Below are 23,180 nucleotides of genomic sequence, written 5' to 3' on the forward strand. Positions count from 1 at the left end.
TTTGGTTTTAATTTAAGGTTAGGGCTAGGCATTAGGGTTAGCAGTGTGGTTAGGTTTAAAATCAAAATGTTTGGCTTTGTGGCTGTGCCAGCTAGTGACCACTGCAGAGCTGCCTCCAGATCAAGATTCATGATGAAAAAAACACTAACCTGCATGGCTCAGGGGCAGAGTAGACTATGTTTGTCAAATTGTTAACACACATTCATTTATGACTTATAAGACATGAATGTTCTCTAATAAACTTTAACTTCTACTTTACTGAAATGCAGCACTGTTGTGTCAAAATTATTGTGCATTATTAGCATATTATAGCCTATTCTAGAAAAATAACTAATAAAGCAGTAAAATAAAGTCACCTGATGGATTTCTGGAATAATAGAAGTTTATAAAATAATTGCACACAAATCATTACATTTAAATGGGATGTGAAAATAAAATAAATTCTGTACAGTAACTGGCTAAAATATTGCAAATTTCACAATGTAATTTGAGAAAGCAACTGAACAAGGGATCCCACAACTGCATAAAAAGCTGTATCGAAGGCAGCTGATACCTTTCTGTATTTGTGGAGTTTCTGTGGCATAATGTGAACTGTAGAGTTGGCGCCATATACACTGAGTGGCCAGTTTTTTAGGTGCACCCATCTAGTACCAGGTCGGACCCCCCTTTGCGACCAGAACAGCCTGAATTCTTCGGGGCATGGAAACGTTGCTCAATTGGTGTCAAGGGACCTAATATGTGCCAGGAAAACATTCCCCACACCATTACACCACCGCAACCAGCCTATACCGTTGACTCCAGGCAGGATGGGGCTATGGACTCATCCCACTTATGCCAAATCCTGACTGCAATCAGCATGACACAGGCAATGTTTTTCCACTTCTCAATTGTCCGGTGTTGGTGATCGCGTGCCCACTGGAGCCGCTTCTTCTTGTTTTTAGCTGATAGGAGTGGAACCCGGTGTGGTCGTCAGCTGCAATAGCTCATCCGTGACAAGGATCGATGAGTTGTGCGTTCTGAGATGCCGTTCTGCACACTACTGTTGCACTGCGCCGTTATTTGCCTGTTAGCTTGCACAATTCTTGCCATTCTCCTTCGACCTCTCATCAATGAGCTGTTTTCGCCCACAGGACTGCCGCTGGCTGGATGTTTGTCGCACCATTCTTGGTAAACCTGGCCATTTCTTAGATACTGGAACCGCTGCGCCTGGCACCGACGATCATACCACGCTCAAAGTCGCTTAGGTCTCTCGTTTTGCCCATTCTAACATTCAATTGAACAGTAACTGAATGCCTCGATGCCTGTCTGCCTGCTTTATATAGCAAGCCACGGCCACGTGACTCACTGTCTGTAGGCGCAAACCATTTTCGTGAACAGGGTGGCGTACCTAATAAACTGGCCACTGAGTGTAGTTTCACATTGATGAGAGTAACCTGAATCTTATGTTGTTATTCATAAAATATTACGTTTTATGTTTTTTAATACAGAAATACATGGAAATACTGTATTCCACAAACCCAGTTATGACTCATTTCAGACAAGACAGTGTTACTACCATCAAGGACCTACATTTGAATACAACCTTGAGACGGTGAAAGCAAATAATACTTTAAATGTACACATTGAGAGGTATGCGTTAGTCACAATACAATGTTATACACTGATATTCAATATTACACAGATGACCAGTGCAGCAGTTACAGCTCTCAAAAATAATAACTATAGCTGTTACACAGGTGAACAGTACTATACATCTGCACATGGTAAAGCTACTCAACATTAAACGGATAGTTCACATTAAGAAGGGTAAGGAAACCAATGTAATTTCAGTGAACTATCCATTTAAACTACAGTAGCTGGAAAAGCGCTTAGGAGCAGTTTGACAGTTACAAGATGAAATATATGACGTTGTGAGCTTCAGCGGTACTTGTGTGACATGTTTGCTGACTGAATTTGCAACTGATGTGATTGATGCACTACTCCCATTTAATTAAAGCTGACCTCTTCATTTATCTATTGCTGCAGTACCATAGTAAATCTCCTTTGGGTGATTGGGTGATGTTAACTGTATGAATGCAACTTGTCTTGAGAGTCAGCTCCATTCCTGTTGCAACAGCAGTGGAAAGAAAATAGTTCTGATTCATAGCATCAATCCAACGTAGAAATCCCCCTTGGTTCACGTCTTGATGTAACATATGTAGCGATGTCCCTTGCCCGTCTTACAGTCTCTGATCTGCCACTTGGCCCTCCTCCACACCAGAACACACCTCCTGGTCCCCTTCCTTTTGCCTCTGGCTGGGCTCTTCCTCCAGTTGGTGTAGGTGGTGGGTTCTCCACCCACCCACTCCCAGCGTCCTCGTCTCTCCCTGTCGTTCAGACCTGAAAGATGGAGAGGACAGTGAGTGAGATGAGGTAGACATGCGCACACATACACATTGAGCCACTTTTCAGCCAATGGAGATAGGACAGGATACTTTTTACCTATCCAGAATGGTTTCCTTCCACTGAAGTCCCACAGCCAGTCCATATCAGCCTTGGAGAAAACGCTCACCAGATTGGCTTGGTGACTGGAAACACAGGAAAAATACGAAATTATAGTTTACTACAACACAAAGGCACATTCTCGCAAAATAGGTAACATTTCTTGTTCCCCTCCTCACCTCTCCCTGCATTCCCTGATGGCGGTGCTCCACGTCGACTTGCGCTCGGTGCTCAGGAAGTAGCAGTAGCCACTGTGATAGGTCCAGCCCTTACGACAATTCTGAGCACTGACCATCTGTGTCGGGGAGGAGGAAAATGGCTGGCCAATGAGGTGAGAGTTCATTACTGAAATAGGAAATAACTAACATTAAGGGCTGGTTTCCCCCGACACATCAAGCTCAGTCCAAGAAAGTGGCCCAGAATGTTGAGCTATAAGTTGGGGTTAGCCCATACTCTTTGACCCTGAAATAGTCTACCTATGATATTTATAACACAATTGGGCAAATGATGAGGGTCCATTATTATTCTGTTTCAGGCACCATCCATCCCAGATTGATTACCTCATCAGTGGGAGCCCAGGGCTTCCAGGAGACCCCGTTGCAGCGCAGGAGCCCGCCTGAGCTCTGGTTAAAGTGCAGGAGCCCCATCAGCTCTGGGACACAGGGTTTAGGGCCAGAGCTAGGTGAAGCCTCCTGAGGGACAAAATCATTAGAGTGAGTAACACATTTAGTTCATTTGTTCATCATATTGGAAGTAGTTTATAGGCCAAGAGAGAGACTGTAATCTATGCTTTTGTTTATATAGCCACTGCCACCAATGTCTGAATAACCCTCAGTCTGTTTATATTGAGGCGATTTCAGTCCTACCATAGCTGTCACACCATGAGATCCGAACCTCTTGATATGATTGCTGGTGTTGTACTAAAGTCGCTACGATATAGAAACTGTTACGAATAAATGTAATGATGACTCACCTTCTTATTGGGCTGCTCAGTCTTTGTAGGTGGGAGCATCCTGTCACCCTTCCTCTTAGGGACAGGTTTTGGGTTGAGGTTGGGAGCCACTGTTGGTGTTGCTGCTGCATGTTGCTGCTGCCCTCTGCTGGTCACCTGAATATTAGCCTTCCTTCCCTTCCTAGAGGGAGACTTGTCATCCTCCAGGCGCACTGACATGATCCCGTGGTACTGCAACCATGGAGAGGCAGTGAGAGAAAGACAGTGAGGGCTGTCCCTAGGTTGGATTCGGTGTGTTAGCTTAGTGCAAAAGGTGGTAGCCCAGCTTACCGTAAACACAGTGTCTGTTCCATTACGATGGACTGACGATGGTGGAATCTGTGAGAAGATAATACATGATCAAGTTGTGCTATAATCTGTGGGTTTTGATGGTTGAAACAAGACTAATAGTCTATAGTCCCTGTTTTATGTACTTACTGGGTCACATGACGACTGTGTACATAACTCTTAGGTTTAGCATAGTTTAGAGTGAAGGACACTGAACAAAGACTTAGGACAAACCTCAACCGAATAACAATCACACTGGTGATTACAGAGTAAAAACTTACTGTCTTCCTATTGCCCATGGCTCTGAGTTTCATATTGGGCGTGGCAGGCACAGCAGCGGGCACAGACTGGGGCATACCATCACCCCGGGTCCAGGTCATCTGCTGGTCTCCCTTGGCAAGGGGTAGTGTCTCCAGCTGAATGGAGCCATGTTGGGGGTAGGGCCCTGACTGAACCTGCTTCCCCCCCAGACTGGAGCCCATAGGGGCCCGACTGGATCCACACTGTCCTGGAAAAGCACAGAGACTTACATTCAGAGATTTTTAAACCACGTCAATACTTCATAGAAGGTTGGTGTATTGTCTCTATCAGTCTTTGGCTTCCTTGGTACCTCCAGTTTCTATAACTTGAAAAATGTACCTTGACAAGACAATTGAAAAGGTTTCTATTTGATTTAGTTAGGGACTACAGTATTAGGGGCAACATCCTAAATGACCACTAGTTCCACAGTGTTCACCTTTCCCAGAGTCCTTGATTTTAACCAGAGCTTTGGAGGTGCTGCCTACTACGGTTCCCTCGGGGGACACCAGCGTCACTTCAAATGTCTCCTCTGCCTCCTCCAGGTGATCTTGGGTAATCTCAATACGCCAGCTCCTTTTGGATACGCCTTCATAGAGAGCACACATTTTAGTTACCTATCTCCCAATCTATGATGGTAACTCATATCAACATCCCACTACAAAGCCACACGTACCAGGATCAAACTGGATTAGGCTGGACGGGCTCAGAGTGAAATCCTTTCCAGCAGTCGCTGTGACCTCTCTCACCTAAGATATTGAGAAAAGGGGAATCCGAAAGTGACATTACATTCATCGCACTATAATGGATTTATAGTGCCATCTATCACTCGATTTACCTCATCGAGACTAACCTGGTTAAATAAAGGTTACAAAAAATATATATGCAATTTAGCAGAATCACTAGATTACAGGAATTGGTATAAGAATCATACTGTTTAAAACAGATAGAACAGAAACCTTGATGGTGATGTATGAGGACTCGGCCATGTTGCCTTTCCGTAGGACGTCCAGTGAGACAGTGCCCTGATCCTCACATGCCTGGTACTCAGACACAGCCAGCTCCACACGAGACCACTTCAGCTCCAGTCTGCAGCATGGAACCATGAGGAACACAGCACAGTGAAAACAGTTTTACTCACTAACCAACGATCCTGCATTGCCTTTCCAAGTTGATTGAGGGTGATGGTATCTTCTTTCGTTACAAGGACACAGTACATATGTTACATACAGAGACCAATACAGTCGTTGGGGACCATTAATCAAATCTTCATAAGCTGTCATATAAATTGGCCTTGTCATGTACAGTAGTAAGTATGTAACCATTGGTTCTCTCCTCCCCTGACTGACCACAGTATGTAGAGCATATTAATACTATTTGTGTCTTGCGCGGAGTAGCATCTCACGTGTGGGAGGGCCCAGTGTTCCCCAGAGGGTCGGACACTCTGAATTCCAGGCTGTCCGACATGGCTTCTGTCACTGGGTCTATGATATACACGATAGTCCTTTTGCTCAGGTCCCTCTGAGTGAAACGCTGCTGGACAAAGCTGCCTGCAAGAGCACAGTGTAAGATTGACTGTTTACTGAAGAGCAAACACAATTAACCTGGGGTCTATGGGCTATCGTAATGTAACTTTTTTGAAGGAGCACTGATGGCCTAATTAAATGCATTTGGATTAATTATGCGTAAAATAAACAACATTTTCAGTATTTTCTGTGTACAAAAGGATAAAACTGAGGGAATGGGGCCTGACGCCCCTGCACATGAGGCCTTACCTTTGATAGTATTCTCCAGGTAGCCAAAGTATGGTGGTCTGTGGATGTGGAAGGTGAGGTCTTCGTCCTTGGTGTTGGCGTCCTGCGCTCTCAGCTCCCGGGACGAGAGGTAGATCCCATAGCGACCGTCAGACAGGACTTCAGCCTTCCACAGAGACTGCAGCTGCACAACCTCAGGAGCCGAGCTGTCCAACGGCTCAATCTGGAATACAGGGTCTTGTTCATTAGGCACCATCAAAGGCGTCCATCAAAACCTTCCCTTGATAGCACAACTAATTATTTCGATTCCACTACTATTGAATAAGTTGCTGTGCTGATCTAATGTACACCTGAAATGGCCCCTCTAGCGACATATCTGGGAAGAGGCGTGTATGCAGATGAGTGTGTCCTACCTGAATGGTGAAGATCACAGGTTCCGTCTGTACCATCCCCTCCAGCAGGAAGCCCCTGTTGGTAGTGTCTGAGGCTGTGAAGGCAAAGCGGTCGATCTGTGACGGGCCGCCCCCGTGCCTGTAGGTCACATCCAGCTCCTGCAGGTCCCACTGGGTGAAGTTACCCCCGGCAGCGAGCGGGACACCTCCCCGGAGCAGGGTGCCGTACTGCGGAGGCTGGGCCAGGAAGAAGAGCAGGTCACTGGGTGGGGTGTCGGGGTCGGACAGGGCGAGGGTGTCAGGGGTCACCGCCATGGAGGAGTCCTGAGGGACTCTCAAGCCGCTGTTACAGGCCAGTGAGGGTAGCACGCGGTCGGTGGTCTCCACAAAAATCTCCAGGGTGCCGTTACGGGTGGCCTTGCTGTTGCTGACGACGAACCTGGCAAAGACACACAGGAGCATGGCAGGTTCTTAGGGGAAGGTACTTCATCCCAAACAATGTATTAAACTTATAGATGTGGGTCAGATTTGGGCCATCTGCTATCTGGTATGATGACCACAGTCTTTGAGATGTACATTTTTTTCTACAAATCAGCATAGTTTGCAGCATGTTCCAACCTCTATTATGTGGAATAATGTTAAGATTATCATCTGTTTCATTTTATACATTTAGAAGGGTTGCCATTACTGTAGTGTTTCCAGCGGCGCGGTGGCTCTGTTGTCGTGGACGTAGCCCACCAGGTTGGCAGCGATGTCCATCTGGCTGAAGGTGCTGATGGCCACCCCAGGGTGTTTGATGTACTCCATGTGGCCGTTGCTGGGGGGGACCGTAACGATGTAGAACAGCTCCTCGGGTTTGTCTGTACCATCCGTCGCCAGCAGGATGTCTGTGGTCAGAACCACGCGCTCACCACGGCTGGTCTTCACCGGCTTCACAAAAACGGCAATGTTTCCTGGGAATTGATAGAGAAAGTGAAGTCTTAAAATGAACGTTTGCACTAATTGGTTTACACAACATAGTGAGGTTTATAAGACTTAGAAACCTGCTTATTTTATGAGTTATTTTAGCTATGTTTAACATTATTATAATACACATAAGACAACAGTAGCAGTGATGAGTTTTCTCTACTAGTGTTTGTTTTTTACACAGAGACTAACACTGACCATGAACGTTATAGCAAACTGTGCATAATAGTGCACTTCCCAGTTTGGTGGTCTGTCCATCTATTCACAAACCTTTCTCCATGTCCTTGAGGGAGATGTGGAAGTGCTGTGTGGGGGATCGGTTCTTCCCGTCCAGCAGGTGGAACATAAAGAAATCCTGTGTGTGTCCCAGTGGCCCCGTATGGAGGTAGCGCAGCAGGTTCATGTCCACTGTCTCCTGGGTGCAGTTCATCCCCGCAGACTGGGTCACCCAGTCAGACCCCACCTGAGAGGGGACCATGGACAGTTAGGGAGAGAACACATAATGTAAGGCACATAATGACTCAATGTTGATGATTTACTTACAGTGAAATCACGAGTAGACTGAAAGTAATATCTTTTGAAAAATGTTATGTTGACATGCATGATTTTGTGGGACTGTTTCAAAAGTTGACTAATGAAGAATATAAAACAACACTTTTTTAAAGTGAAATGCCCCTTTAAACTAGCATGGAAAAATACTTTCTATACTGGCATTTGTTAATAACACCTACCAGTTCATATCAGATGATACAGGAATGTACTGACCTTAACCTGTAGCAGTCCCTGAGTGGGAATGCTCTCCAACATGTAGACTATCTCCTGGGAGGTAGTGTCGCTGTCCTGAGCAAAGAGAATAGCACTGGAGATCAGCCTAGCCTCGCCTGCCTCCACCTCCAGTCCATTGTTCCTATATGGCAGACAACCATGTTTGTTTAGGAGTAGGGTGAAGTTGCTTTGGTCAGTTTTGCATTTTCCCCACTAATGGTTAAGGTTAGGACTGGGGGACCGGAAACTGATCCTAGATCTGTACCTAGGGGAAACTTCACCCAAACTGTTTGTTTATTAACTTATGTGAAATGTGTACCAAATGTACACGTGAAGGAGAAATTGTGGTGTAGTACTCAGGAAAGCCAGAAGGGGGAGCACAGATATAAGGGAAGTCTAGATTAGGAGGGAGGAAGTTTATACTACCTGTTGTAAACTGGTTGCAGTATGTTCCATCTATGGATTATTGGTGAAGTAAACTCATAGTAAACTTTACAGAACATGTGGACATCAATGAAATGTTTTCTCTGTGTAAATGTAACAAGTCCCATCTGTTACCTTATGACTCGAGGCTCCTCATCATTGACAGGGAGTACGTTGACCATCACGTGTCTGTGGAGCTTGTGTTTCCCATCGGTCAGCTGGATGGTGAAGCTGTCCACCATGTTCTCAGAGTCATCGTGCATGTACATCAGAGACATACCTGAAGAGTGGAGGTGAACTCATTATTTGAATGTGCCTGTATGTATAACACCACGACTGAAGATCACAACAACAACAAAAATCCACAAAATTTCTCTATTTGAGTCTCAAACAGTTTTTTCATGCTCTTCAGGATCACCAGTCTCAATAATGGCACAGTGCTACGGTGTCCATATTAGGACAGCCTCTGAGTCACAAGAAGTTAGTCACGGTACAGTACCATTCCTCAGCTCCTGCATGGTGAAGTCCTGGACCAGCACCTCTACGTCCCTGCGCCTGTTGACGGGTCTTCCATTGGTGGGCACGTCGTTGCCATACGTTCGGCCCATGATGGTGCCATGCTGCGGGGCCTGGACCACGCTGAACAGCAGGTTGTTTTTAGGGATATCCAGATCCACCGCGTTAATAACAGTAGGGTCCAGCTCCTTCATATGTCCCTCTCGCACCTTTTTACAATGGGACATTAATGGGGACGTCGGTTAAATCGGTCCTGATGTGGTCTTAGAGTGCTTTGAGGCATGTTGTACTATAGAATAGGTGGTTAGGAGCCATTACCCATCATTTCAGTTGTTGTAAATGTGAAATCAGAGAGTGATCTATAATAGCTTTACATGGTGTAGACCAGGGGCCTCCAAATCCGGCCCAGGAAAGCTACAAGAAGTGCAGGGTTTTGTTTCAGACCAGCACTAGCACACCTCATTCCACTAATTATGGTTTTCAGCCTGGACCAGGTGTGTTGGGCTTGAATAACACCCTCCAAATGCAGTAACTCTCCAGGACCGGAGTTGGTGGTGACCTCTGCTGTGGATAATTGACAGCTTGACGACGGGTGACTCACCGTGATATTTCTGGCGAGAAACTCCGGGACCTCGTCATTGATGGGGCTGATGATGGTGTAGAAGTGGACGTGGGCAGAGGTGTGTTTCCCGTCAGAGACACAGAGCATGAACTGGTCAGCGGTTGGCTCAATCCTCTGGTGTCTGGACTGGACGTAGTTCACATGTCCATTCATGATGTCACTGTAGGAAAAGGAAGCTGAGGAGAGATGCTGAGGTTGAACAGTATGGAACTTTTACAGTTAATAATGTACATACCGGTTATACATACTACGAAAAGGGGACAAAGTTTGAGTTTTTACAAAGGTTAATGTAACAAGTGATTTATTTAGGAAAAGAAAGCAGTGGATTGTTCACTGCTTATGAGGATTCCATATGGCTTGAGGTTACAGCATTACAGTCTAAGAAAAAGTGGAAAGCCTGTGATGTGAATGGTGTTCAATGAAGACAAATATGATGGGGTTAAAGCTACTCACCAATGCTGATGCCTGTGTTGCTTTTCTCAAATCCAGGACTGGGCAGAGTATTCTCAATGTAGCCATACTGGGGAGGAGAGACCAGGCTGATCACCAGCTCCTCCAGAGGAGTGTCCACATCCGAGGCCCTGAGGTGGGCTACAGTTATAGGGGCCACACCCCCCTCATCCACCACAAACACATCTCCTACAAAGGAGGAGGAGAATATCCATATTGAAGATATATTGATTGACCATTTAGGTATAATTGTGAGAGAAAATAGTAGTGGAATAAACTATACAGTATTGCTCAATATTTTACTTTTCTGTTGATGAGCCCAGAATGTTGCTTTCAGTATTTTCTTCCACTAGCCTGCACTTGCTAATTTGGGGTTACGTTTGCTCTTGAACCATTTCACAAATCTCAAGGATACTAATAATGTCTGAACCTTCATAAAAATAATCATAGGCATCGCTGCAACATTGCTCCAACATCACTGCATTCATTACCTGTTGCAATAGAAGGCATCTGACTGTCCACAGGTAACACGGTGACCTTCAGGTCATACAGAGGCAGGCTCTCCTGGACTTGTGTTCTGCCTCTTTTGAATGTGTCCCCTCGGTCATTACAGCATGACGGAACGTTCTCCGCCTGTCCGTCGGATATCACAAACGTGATTGTGTCGTGTCGAGGGGCTAGTCCAATCTCCGCTCCTGAGAGACATAAGAAACATGATTGCAGTTTTTGGCTTCAAAGAATGGGATGAAATAATATGGATATAATCATGTTTTTTGACTTGCGGAGAAACAGTTGTAAAATGTTAGGGTTAATGTATAACATATAATAAAACAAAACAAAAAATGGAATGTCATAAACCACCAATACACATTTATGGTGGTACATGGATGAGGTAGAGTCATTGATAAATAGATTTAACAATAATACCTGTGTGTTTGTAGGTGATAATCCCTGCGGCAATGTCTGCCTGAATGAAGTGATCGACCACAATGGCATTTTTGCGCACTACGCCATTGTATGGCTGGCGGGCAATCATGTAGGTCAGACTGTTGTCGTCACTGTCTGCGTCTGTGGCGTAGATGTACTCAGCGGTGATGATGACTTCCTGTCCCTCTGCACAGTCCAGAACAGGTCTCAGACCTGGCATTAGAACTGGAACCTCATCATTGATCAGTGTCACCTGTTGACAAAGATATGGTCTATGACTCTCATACAGCAAACATTCACTGTAAGATCTTTTTGTCTCTGTTAGCATCAAAATGGTTTACAGTACCTTAACTTCCAGAACAAAGTTGATTGCATTAATCCCATCGGTAGCAATTAATTCAATGGCATCTCCCACCGTTTCCGAGCTGTCGTGATGATATCTGCATGGACAAACCAACACAATTGTAGTCGACAATACAATATGATTGTTGACACAATTTGACTCTCCTTGTTATTGAATCAGTTTGTGTCCATGCTGTATATAGATAGCTAGCGACTGTTCCAAAATCCATACTAGCATTATGCTTAGAATCAAGCATTCTATTGGGTATACATTCTAAACGGTATATAGTGTGGCCATTGGAACACAGCCAACATGTCCAAACTTCACATGAGCATTGCAGTGTGATAAGGTGCAGTAATGAAGTGTCATCAATCATATCTGACCTAACTTTTAAGCTTTTCAGGTCGCGAACAGTGAAGGCCTGGCCCGGTTTCATGGGGAAGCCACCCAGCTGAACAGCTCCGTGCTGAGGCTCTCTCTTCAGCTCCACTCTCAGGCTCTCCTCTGTAGAATCATGGTCTGTCAGCAGCAGGTGGTCCGGTCCCACCCAGCACTCCCCACCCTCGTCCACTGTCAGAGGTTTAATGTGCACCTGGGGAGGGAACATACAGTATACAGCAGGGTTGTTCAATGAAGGGCCTGAAGGGATGAAACACTTCTGGCTCTCGTTCTTCTATTTAAGGGCTAATTCTGACCTGGGAAACCAGCTAAGTCAATTTTCTGGCCAAATCATGATATAAATTGACCAATTAACTGCCAGGTAGAAAATAAAACCCAGTAGTACTTTGGCCTTCGAGGGCCTCAATTGCCCTGGTGTAGAGTCTTCAACCTGCTTCAGCTACTCCTAGACAGCTTGTGGTAGAGTTAGCTTGAGTTTGGCAGCGCTAGCATGTTTGTGACAGGTTGGGGGTTAGCCTACCAGTACACAGAAGTGTTAGCTAGCTTGATAACTTTGACCACCACCCTATACCTCTGGGGCCAGGTTGTCCACTGGCACAACAGTAATGTTGAAGCAGATGCCAGCAACTGTGGTTCCCTGCTGGTTGGTGACGGAGAGCACCAACTGGATGTGCTCTGGGTAAGGCCCAATGTCCAGGATGGGAGGCATGTAGGCCACTTTCATGTAGTTGACTGCATGCTGGAACGATAAAGGCGTTAGTTAACCAAGTCTGACATTTCCCCGTCCAGCCAAAGTAACTTGGGAGTAAATAATCTGAGCTTACCTGTGTGAATAACCTTAACACTGGTGCTTCAGGATCCTTGGTGAATTTGGGAATGCTGTCAACCAGGAATAGCCTCCCTGCATCATGGCCCCTGGCCAACAGGAAAATAGTACATTGAGTGTAACAGTCGAGTTGAAAGGGGAATGCCTTAAAGTATTAGCATTGGTATCATTCTTCCCCAATGGTACCAAGTGTACAGTATGCATTCTATACCTGCAAATGGCAAAAACAAACTTAACTCGACATGATATGCTTACCCATAAGACCTGCTGTAGAAGGGCGGAGTGGTAACTGTGTATGTGAGCTCACTGTCAGGTGACTCCAGATCGATGAAGTGAAGCTGCTTCTTGGTCAGGTGGACCACCTCTGTCTCTTTGACCACCAGGCACCGAGTCACCCCAGGGACCTCTTTAGGTGGCTGGTCAGGCACAGGGTTGATGTGCACCACTATGACCTGCAAAGGTGGGAGACCACATTAGCTTTGAATGACATTTGGGGAGTTTGAATTCAATTCAATCCAACTTTATGAATCTACAATTGTACACGATCCAGTAATGGTACTACTCACCTGAGGTTCTGAAAGGTTGGGTGGGTCATGGAAGTCTGAGAGCACCACTTCGAAGGAGTCATCAAACACCTCATTCCCTAGATGGCGGTAGTAGACCACAGAGTGGAACAGGTCCTTCTGCAGGAAACGACTGACAGGATAACCTAAGAGGACCAAGGAAAAGAACACCACTGTGTAGATTCTAGCGTAAATTCTACATGTGTTTGGAACTCTATTGGAGGGATGCGACAGCATTCTTCCACGAGACATTCCATAATTTGGTGATTTGTTGATGGTGGTGGAAAAAGCTGTCTCAGGCGCCGCTCCAGATTCTCCCACAAGTGTTTAATTGGGTTGAAATCTGTTTTCAAACCATTCAGTGACCACTCGTGCCCTGTGGATGGGCATTTTTATATATGACCCTAATGTGATGTTAACTGGTTAATTAACTCAAAAAACAAACCTGTGTGGAAGCACCTGCTTTCAATATACTTTTGTATCCCTTATTTACTCAAGTGTTTCCATTATTTTGGCAGTTACCTGTATATTGAAGTATTGTATTCTAAAACTGGCATATGATTATCAAACTAGACAACAAGTGGGTCATCACATAACAAAGCTCTGCAAATGTTCCCCATTGCTATGCCTTGCAATTGCATTCAGCTGGGAACCAAAGTGTGCACCATAGCTGTGCCTTGTAACTGCATTTCATTATACAACAATGTGGTCTATTCAGAGTGCTCCTCTCCTCACCGCTGAGTCCAGGACCAGGGATCTTCATGAGCTCTCCAGCCTGCGGCGGCCGGGTGATGTTGAACAGGATGTAGTCGTCACTTGAGTCCATGTCTGAGGCCTGCAGTATGGATCCTCTCAGCAGGGCCGTGTGGCCCTCAGACAGCTCCAGCACTGTGTTGGTGATGAGGAACGGTGGGCTGTCGTCCTTGGGCAGGATGTTAATGGGGAACTTGTGCCGGGTCTGGTGGCGCCCATCGGTGATGCGGAAGATGATGAAGTCCTTGGTGGTGTCACTGTCGTCGTGGTGGTAGCGCACGGCACCAGCAAGGATGTCGGCAATGGTGAACATGAAGCCCTTGCCACCTGTAGATTATGGACACATAGTGGGGATGTCCGATAGAAGTAATTAAAATTAGGGTAACAATCAAATGATGCCATTGAAGGAATAATGAGTTCTATACCTCTCAGTGTTAGCCTGCCATGCTGGAGGCCGTCGACAGTGATGATGCGTACAGCCTTGAAGTTGTCGTTGTCCACAATCTGGAGCTGATCCCACGTGATTGGACGAGACTGACCTTCAAGAAGACTAAGACCTAGAAAGATCACATTGTGACATAACCATTCCATAATCTGTGCAAGATCTGTGCAGAAGTTGTGTATCTGGAATACACCCATTGACCAGTGGAGGCTGGTGGGAGGAGCTACAGGAGGATGGGCTCATTGTAATGGCTGGAATGGAATAAATGGTCCCGTGTAGCTCAGTTGGTAGAGCATGGCGCTTGTAATGCCAGGGTTGTGGGTTCGATTCCCACGGGGGGGCCAGTATGAAAAGAAAATGTATGCACCCACTAACTGTAAGTCGCTCTGGAGAAGAGCGTCTGCTAAATGACTAAAATGTAATGTATCAAACATATGGAAACCACATGTTTGACTCCATTCCATGAACTCCATTTCAGCCATTACAATGAGCCTGTCCTCCTATAGCTCCTCCCACCAGCCTCTACTGCCATTGACACCTACCCATGTTCCATGACACCCTGGGTGCATTGGTGTCTGCTGTTCTAACTGACATGTGGACCATGATCGGGGGGCTCTTCTCAAAGAAAAAGTCATGTACCTCAAACTCCACCTGTTGAAGAGAAACTACAGCTGATGGCCTGAAAAAGATGACATTCTAACCTGGTCTCAGATCTGTTTGGAATGTATAGCCAAACAAAATGTTGCCACCATTTTGGACCTGTTCCACCACCTCTAGTGGTTGTTCCAATTCAATCCCACAGAATGGAAATTGCATCTAAACACTGGGAATGTGATGGGCCAAACAAAGGAAACAGTAATGGGCACCTCATAGTTCCTACGCTGGGTGTGGGAGGAGTTGGGCGGCTGGTAGCCGATAAGCATATCGTTGAGGTCCACCCAGCTGAAGGAAGAGATGGGTCGCGTGTGGTCTGACAGGTGGGTGATGAAGCCCTCTAGGGGGGGCTTGGTGATGTTGAACACCAGCAGCTGTTTGATGGTCTCTCCGTCCTCTGCGTCCAGGGTGGCGGTGGAGAGGGGCGTGAGGATGAACTGGTCCACTTCCAGGATAAACATGGACATGAAGGCCGGCTTGGGCGGCTGGTTGGGAACGGCGCCGGCGATGTGGACGGGTATCCAGGCCCGCTCCGACTGCACATACAAACGCAAGCACAAGCACATAGACACACAGTCAAATCACACACGCACATACAGACCAACAAGGCATTCTACTGTGTGGTTGTGCTAACTAAGAGACTGAATTTCTAGTTGAAATTAAATTGTCCCCTTTTGCGGCATACGACAATAACAAAGATACAGTACTTTCACTGACCTCAAGATAAAAAATCCTTCAACATTTTGGTAACTTCTAGAAAATGATTCTGATGAGAAATAGCATAAAGTACCTGGTATATGCTCCCGCTCCTGGTGTCGGTGAGATCCAGTCGGAGGACGATGAAGTCTACGTCTGGAGACGGTGGGTCTATGTGCTGATACCTCAGGCCCATCACCAGGAACTCATCACAGGGCACTTTGGTAACCTTTGCCAGCTTCAGGCCCTTCAGGCAGTCCTCAGTCTTACACATGGCCCTGGCCTTGTTATCTGTACGATTAGCAGAGGAAGAGTGATGTTAGGGGGATGTGTTCAAGGACAAGTAAAGGATTTTGGTTGGAATTCATTGATTACACTGATTTCTCATGCATTCAAATGAATTCAGTTCATGTTGAACACCACTTTTAAAACATCCAACATTGTGAGTTTGCCAATAATCTACCAAGTGACTGTATTACTACTTTTATTACCATTACTACTAATATTTTATAATACTAATGCTATTATACTGTACATCCATACCTAGCTGCTGGCGGAGAGGAATGAAGCTCTCCGGCTCGTCCCCTCTGGCCTCCAGCTGGTCCGGCTCCCCAGTGACCAACTGACCATGACCCGGGAGGTGTGTCTCATGGGTGTTCACACGGATGCTACACTCAAGACTGGTCATCCTCTCATAGTGGAAGGACACCACGTTGCCATCCAGCGTGTCGGACAGGCCGTAGAACTCTGGCACCACCAGGGACTTGGGCCCTAGTTTGATGATGTTGCAGTCGGGTTCCATGATCTCCACACGCAGGACGAAGACCTCCGTAAAGGTCTCTGTCTCTGTGAACCTGGGGAGAAGACCATCTAGTCACACTGAAAACAGTACCAGTGGTCATAACTTAATTTTACAAGTGGGGCCAACTTTACAGAGAGGACATATGTGAGTACAATACTTGGTACAATAAAACATTCCTGTTGCTATGTACTCTGTTTTGCATTAGTTAATTCCTAATGGGTTGGGGAAAAAATAATTGTAAGTACAGTACATGTAGTCATAGAACCTCTGAATAGAATTTGGGTAGATGCAGGTACCTGTAGAGTCGAAGCTTGACAGTATCTTCCTTTAATATCGGGCAGCCATTGTGAACATACTTTACGTCATCAGCCAGGTAGTGGCAGTCAAATACCTACGATTATGATGTGAAAATAAAATCAGATTTACACTTCAGAGATGACCAAATCAGAATACACTACCATACTGTTCCATACTAAGTGTTTTAGTGCCAGAAGTTGTGTACAGGTGCAGTATATTAATTTGATCACTATGTTGTCACCGATAATTTTCCTGAGCCGCAGGAAATTCAAATGATCCTCGTGATTTACATATTTTCACTGAAAACCTGCAGTTCTCTTTGTCTCTTGCTCGCTCAAACGATAACGCAGCCATACACATAAACAACAGTTGTTTTATATAGCTTAATAACACAAGATAGATATTTGTCTCCACTACGACAAGTATATCCGAAATGCAGCCATAGTCTACACCTAAACAAATTTCCGCTAGACATTATCACTTAAAAAAAATAAAAATCTTCCTGCTGCAGGATTATTATACTCCTGTGACAAAACTGGTCAAATAAGGATCCCACATATGTAGCTTGAGGTTATTGCAGTACATCTTACAATGGGGCATGAAAAGTGTCCTAAAAAAACACCAGCTAAAAAAGAGAGAGCAAAAATGCTAACAAAACCAAAAGCTGTTTTTCCTCTCATCCAGGGTACAGAAAACATCAAACCACTGTCTTGTTTACCCATTAATCAAGTCACATTCTGTATTGTGGTTTTGACTGTGGAAATAACTCAAAAATGACAAGGAATTCATTAGACAAACAAAATAGAGCAACCCAAGCTGCACCCAAACCAGCGGTTTCGTTCTGTTAGTAATATGCCATTGTTGTTTAATTAGGATAAATATACTCTCAACAGTCACCACCACATAACTAGCACCATTTAAAGCCACTACTTGACGTTCAATGTTGTTAATTGTGAACAACAAGTAATAGCGGTCTTAAACAGGGCTACACAGTAACCAAACAACTCATGAGAGTGGGTGGCAACATTTCTGGCTGTGTAGGGGTATCTCATGTCATCTCAGATGTGTAGGCTACTAGGGAGGGCACAAGGAAAAGCCCTATGTCTGTCAACAGACCTTCATTAGGCCTGGAGGCTGCCTGTCTCTCCCTGCAGACAATGGCTCAATTAGTGTCCAGGGTCAGACATAGAATGCTCAGATCTACCTTCCCTTTCCTCTTCTGAGGATCAAACATATCAGATTCAAGGGGTTTCAATGACTAATGCCATCCACTGCAATACTCACGTTGGTTGAGTTTGTATAGCCACTGCCACCAATCGCTAATATTAGCGTTTTCTAAGAATTTTCTAACCAAAAGACAATTTTAATGTCCAAATCATTAAGGGCCTGTTTCCAAGACACATATTAAGCCTACGACTAAAAAGCATCCTCAATAGAGAATCTCCATTGAAAGTGCTTTTTAGTCCAGGATTTTTTTAGTCCAGGAAATGAGCCCCTAGAGCCGGCTCTCGGTATAACCGACATAAGCAGTCACTTAGGGCCCCTGGAGAGTCAGAATAATAAAATACACAAGGTGCAAGTTAAAAAAGGCTCCGATTGATTTTGCTAGTCACTCTCACTCAGATATCATGGCAAAGTAAGTCATGGCAAAATGTGTAGAATTGCAGGAAATTAGCTTTAAAACGCAAAAAAGTATCTCTGCCCGATGGCAAAAGGAGTAGAATTGCATGAAATGTATAAAAAATTGCAACATTTTCTCCCTGCTCAATGGCAAAATTTGTAGAACTGCAGAAAACTTGCTTTAAAACTGCTAAATATATTTCTGCACCATGGCAAAATGAGTAGAATTGCATGAAATCTGTTATAAAAGTGCATTATTTTCTTTCTGCCCCATGGAAAAATTTGTAGAACTGCAGAAAAACTGCAACATGTTCTCTACGACCGATGGCAAAATGTGTAGAATTGCAGGAAATTAACTTTAAAAGGACATTTATCTCTCTGTCGTCAAGAGGGGGGGGGCACTAAAACATTTTGCCCACTTGTAAGGTGGGCCCCCCAACCAAATCTCACTTAAGGCCCCCAAAAGGATAGAGCCGGCCCTGGCCTAGAGCCTATTGTAGAACTGCTTAAGAAACATCCCATGGTACGTACTTTACCACAATCCCCCTGGCCCCTTAACCGTACCTAAACCTCCTAGTACAACAGCTTTATGATCTGTTTTTATGATCAGCAATTAGGACAATATGTTAAGCGTTGTCAGGGATTCTCATTATGGAGGAGAAACATGCCAATGACACACTGTTATTAGCGTTTTACTGCCAGGTTTACCCCAGGGCAGTTGTCTGTCTCTAACCGTTCTCCTGGACAGTTAAAGGTTGTTCAGACTTTTGTTCCAGTTGTAACAGGTATGACATTTTCAGAGGTCCACCACCACTAAGTGGCAAGCAGGCAGGTGAAAAGACACCTTACTTGGGTTCCTGTGTTCCATGTGCAGGGTTTTCAATGTGTGCTTGTCTCCTATCATCCACTCTTAGAGGACTATTCAACGTACAACTGGAAAAGCAATGGTTACCACCTGTTCATCTGCTACAAAGAAGACAGTTACATTACCTGAGGCGACAGCGTCCCCACCCTCTGCGTGATTGGCTCGTTGAGCACCACCTCCACCTTGCAGGCGTCCTTCACCCGAGGGATGTGGAACTGCAGGTCTCCCTCCTGCAGGTAGGCCGACTGGCCCCTCTTCACCCTCAACCCCAGGTTAGTCTTCACCAGGGAGCCGTGTGACCCTCCAGCCACCACTAGCAGAAGCAGCCAGGGCAGTGCCCATCGCAGTGCCCCTCTTTGTAAACCCATCACTGTCCCTGACTCAATGGAAGCCTGTCTCCTGCTTCTTCATGGAATGGGTACCAAGTGGAGACAGTTTGAGTTATAAATTGTGAGTTGGTTGTTCTGTTGACGGCTGTGCAGATGTGGATGTGGCAGATTGTCTTAGGAGTTTGTGGTTATCCTCCTCTATGGTAGTGACTGCTTCACTTTTATTGGACAGCGGCTGAAAAAGAAAAATGTTTTGTTAGTCAGTAACTCCTGAACTAATGTGCCATGGTCATGGAAAATAAGCTTTCATAACCTCTAAAAACACAGTGTATCAGATTACTAGACAATTTGTCAAGGAGATCACGATTACAAATAGTGTAGAAAGATGTTTACATATAGCACATTATATCATGCTATTTGTGAGGCCATTTTATAAGAAAAATGACACAGTTGTCCAGTGTCCACCGTGGCCATCATCAGTTCAAAATGATGTCATCCATTTAATTCCAGGAAGAGATAGTTTGGTTTGCTGTTTCTGAGTTAATCAGCGGTATACCTTAGCTGTTTTCTCATGAGAGGAACAATGGTGTCCTTCATTTGAGACTGCTGTTCACAATGTCTTAATTGGTCACAGGTCTTTGACAAAAGCTTGTATTTGGCATCTTGCCTGTCTCCTTCTGCTTAGCAACGAGCTTAGGAGGAGTTAGAGGGGTTTCCTGTGTCAGAGATCCTCCAGCTGGATATTGTCAGAGAGTCCTCCAAGAAAGCAAATACACTTTTTGAGAAAGAGCTTTCTGTACCAGTGGTATATGTCTACCGTTGTTTCTTCTCTGTTTAGAGTTTGAACAGGGCCAAATAATTACAATAAAAAGTAAGGATAAGGTCCTCTTACAAATAGTACTACTTTGTGGAATCAACTTGGCACCAAGAGCCTTGTTGGTAAGATCATATAAGATGATAGTGTCCCTGTAATACACTCATGGTTTAAAAGAATTAAAAGAGTGAGCTGGATAAGCCTTGACCTCTCCCTGACCTCAAAACATCTGGATAGTGTCTCCAACACAATTACCCAAAATGCTCTGGCAGTGAGAAAGCAAGGACACAACCTTGCAACAAAGACTGCATTTCTTTGGTTCAAAGGATGAGGGGCCGGATACTTTCAGAACTGCTGTATTTCTCCATAAACATGGACTAACAACCCTGCATGGATAAATTATAATGATGCTATTAATGCATCTATGATTGCGAGACATGTTTTCCCATCTTCCCTTTGGATGACCAATTGTTGTGGACTGGCACTTCAGCTGACCACAGGAATCCCTGCCAAGGACTAGTTCTTAGGGGGGGGATCTTGTTGCCTAGTAACCTTACAAGGGTGAGCATTCAGACTGGTTTAACCAGGCTAGTGTCTCAGCACGTCCCCCTAAAGATGAGTTGATAACTTGAAATATACCCTCTCTGAGCCTGGGAACTTCACAAGCTTTGAACTAGGGTCTGACTGGGAGAGACCTGTCTCATCTGTCATCGTTGAACACACGGCTAAACAAGGTTCATTTCCCTGACTAGCAGTATAATAACCTGCTATGATAGATGACTCCTGTCACATTCTCTCTCTCTCACACACTAACACACAGGCGCACACAAGTGGACACACACATCCGGCAAAAGTCACTCATTGTCTATAGGACTCAAGTTTGTGTTTGTGGTATGCCATTTCCAATTTAATTTGCAAAAAACAAAAATGCAAATAAGCAAAGCCACACATTTTTCATTTGAATACTGGTGTGCTGCAATTGAAGAGTCATTTTTGCGAGTGATGTTGATTTAGCACAGGTGTCATATTGTACTGATTGCGCTTACTCACTATGACCTCTTATACGGCCTCTCATTGTCTGCTCTGACGAAGGTGGCTTTAGCAAGAGCTTAGCTCTGGGTCTAGGGATTAAGCTAAATTACAACTGGCGTACAGTTGAAAGTCGAAATATATAAAGAATTACTTATCAAACTCAATATCAAAGCAAACCGGATTTCCCCTCAGTAAATCATCTTTATTAAGAAACCAAAGAGGAAGTAGTAAAAAGCCCTGGAGGAAGTGAACAGTAAATCCAATTATCATAACGACTCAGGGGTCGGATTTCTCCCGTCTCTCTTCCTGGGTTTGGAAGCGGTCCTGCAGTCCCAGACATGCCTTTGTTTACTCATTCCTTTTTCAGCCTCTTTTACTTCCTCCTCCTGTAGGATGACTCCTTCCCTCCCTCCCTCCCTCCTTCCCTCCCTTCATACAGTGCATTCAGAAAGTATTCAGACCCTTTCCTTTTTTCCACATTTTGTTACATTACAGCCTTATTCTAAAATTGATTAAATACTTTTTTCCCCCTCATCAATATACACACAATACCCCATAATGACAAAGCGAAAAAAAGTTTAGACATTTTTGCAAATTTATATAAAAAAACAAAAACAGAAATACCTTATTTACATAAGTATTCAGACCCTTTGCTATGAGACTCGAAATTGAGCTCAGGTGCATCTTGTTTCTATTGATCATCCTTGAGATGTTTCTACAACTTGATTGGAGTCCACCTGTGGTAAATTCCATTGATTGAACATGATTTGGAAAGACAGACACCTGGTATATAAGGTCCCACAGTTGACTGTGCATGTCAGAGCAAAAACCAAGCCATGAGGTCGAAGGAATTGTCCATAGAGCTCCGAGACAGGATTGTGTTGAGGCACAGATCTGGGGAAGGGTAACAAAAAATGCCTGCAGCATTGAAGGTCCCCAAGAACACAGTGGCCTCCATCATTCTTAAATGGAAGAAGTTTGGAACCACCAAGACTCTTCCAAGAGCTGGCTGCCGGGCCAAACTGAGCAATCGGGGGAGAAGGGCCTTGGTCAGGGAGGTGACCAAGAACCCGATGGTCACTCTGACAGAGCTCCAGAGTTCCTCTGTGGAGATGGGAGAACCTTCCAGAAGGACAACCATCTCTGCAGCACTCCACCAATCAGGCCTTTATGGTAGAGTGGCCAGACGGAAGCCACTCCTCAGTGAAAGGCACATGACAGCCCGCTTGAAGTTTACCAAAAGGCACTGAAAGAAACAAGATTCTCTGGTCTGAGGAAACCAAGATTGAACTCTTTGGCCTGAATGCCAAGCATGGAGCAGGAGTAAACCTGGCACCATCCCTACAGTGAAGCATGGTGGTGGCAGCATCATGCTGTGGGATGTTTTCAGTGACAGGGACTGGGAGACTAGTCAGGATCGAATGAATGATGTTTGGAGTAAAGGACAGCGAGATCCTTGATGAAAACCTGCTCCAGAGTGCTCAGGACCTCAGACTGGGGCAAAGGTTCACCTTCCAACAGGACAACGACCCTAAGCACACAGCCAAGACAATACAGGAGGGGCTTTGGGACAAGTCTCTGAATGTCCTTGAGTGGCCCGGCCAGAGGACTTGAACCCGATCAAACATCTCTGGAGAGACCTGAAAATAGCTGTGCAGCGACGCTCCCCATCCAACCTGACAGAGCTTGAGAGGATCTGCAGAGAAGAATGGGAGAAACTCCCCAAATATAGGTGTGCCAAGCTTGTGGCGTCATTACCCAAGAAGACCTGAGGCTGTAATCACTGCCAAAGGTCCTTCAACAAAGTAGTGAGTAAAGGGTCTGAATACTTACGTAAATGTGATATTTCAGTTTGTTTTTTTAAACCTGTTTT

The 23,180-nt window shown here is 45.0% G+C and overlaps 1 protein-coding gene across 1 annotated transcript in view; it reads right to left on the bottom strand.

Moving 5' to 3' along the window:
• Window positions 1–360: 360 nt before the first annotated feature.
• The window catches only part of frem1a (Fras1 related extracellular matrix 1a), a 29,283-nt gene continuing 6,463 nt past the window's right edge, over window positions 361–23,180 (bottom strand). The window contains exons 2-37 of the mRNA XM_084156009.1: window positions 19,258–19,696; window positions 16,647–16,741; window positions 16,092–16,402; window positions 15,643–15,839; window positions 15,065–15,388; window positions 14,741–14,849; window positions 14,182–14,313; window positions 13,739–14,083; window positions 13,007–13,149; window positions 12,696–12,892; window positions 12,439–12,529; window positions 12,186–12,353; window positions 11,599–11,807; window positions 11,219–11,312; window positions 10,873–11,125; window positions 10,437–10,640; window positions 9,949–10,134; window positions 9,475–9,671; window positions 8,857–9,082; window positions 8,493–8,637; window positions 7,935–8,076; window positions 7,440–7,632; window positions 6,892–7,156; window positions 6,225–6,642; window positions 5,833–6,034; window positions 5,463–5,607; window positions 5,017–5,146; window positions 4,734–4,806; window positions 4,497–4,646; window positions 4,042–4,268; window positions 3,764–3,811; window positions 3,455–3,664; window positions 3,042–3,173; window positions 2,661–2,776; window positions 2,482–2,567; window positions 361–2,379 (exon numbers count right to left, since the gene is read on the bottom strand). Of these exons, the coding sequence (XP_084012135.1) occupies window positions 2,177–2,379; window positions 2,482–2,567; window positions 2,661–2,776; window positions 3,042–3,173; window positions 3,455–3,664; window positions 3,764–3,811; window positions 4,042–4,268; window positions 4,497–4,646; window positions 4,734–4,806; window positions 5,017–5,146; window positions 5,463–5,607; window positions 5,833–6,034; window positions 6,225–6,642; window positions 6,892–7,156; window positions 7,440–7,632; window positions 7,935–8,076; window positions 8,493–8,637; window positions 8,857–9,082; window positions 9,475–9,671; window positions 9,949–10,134; window positions 10,437–10,640; window positions 10,873–11,125; window positions 11,219–11,312; window positions 11,599–11,807; window positions 12,186–12,353; window positions 12,439–12,529; window positions 12,696–12,892; window positions 13,007–13,149; window positions 13,739–14,083; window positions 14,182–14,313; window positions 14,741–14,849; window positions 15,065–15,388; window positions 15,643–15,839; window positions 16,092–16,402; window positions 16,647–16,741; window positions 19,258–19,500 (6,609 nt within the window). The 5' untranslated portion in view covers window positions 19,501–19,696 and the 3' untranslated portion in view covers window positions 361–2,176. The remainder of the gene's footprint in view (window positions 2,380–2,481; window positions 2,568–2,660; window positions 2,777–3,041; window positions 3,174–3,454; window positions 3,665–3,763; window positions 3,812–4,041; window positions 4,269–4,496; window positions 4,647–4,733; window positions 4,807–5,016; window positions 5,147–5,462; window positions 5,608–5,832; window positions 6,035–6,224; window positions 6,643–6,891; window positions 7,157–7,439; window positions 7,633–7,934; window positions 8,077–8,492; window positions 8,638–8,856; window positions 9,083–9,474; window positions 9,672–9,948; window positions 10,135–10,436; window positions 10,641–10,872; window positions 11,126–11,218; window positions 11,313–11,598; window positions 11,808–12,185; window positions 12,354–12,438; window positions 12,530–12,695; window positions 12,893–13,006; window positions 13,150–13,738; window positions 14,084–14,181; window positions 14,314–14,740; window positions 14,850–15,064; window positions 15,389–15,642; window positions 15,840–16,091; window positions 16,403–16,646; window positions 16,742–19,257; window positions 19,697–23,180) is intronic.

Source organism: Coregonus lavaretus (genome assembly GCF_964263955.1).
Source record: "Coregonus lavaretus genome assembly, chromosome: 39".
In the NCBI taxonomy this organism is placed as follows: domain Eukaryota; kingdom Metazoa; phylum Chordata; class Actinopteri; order Salmoniformes; family Salmonidae; genus Coregonus; species Coregonus lavaretus.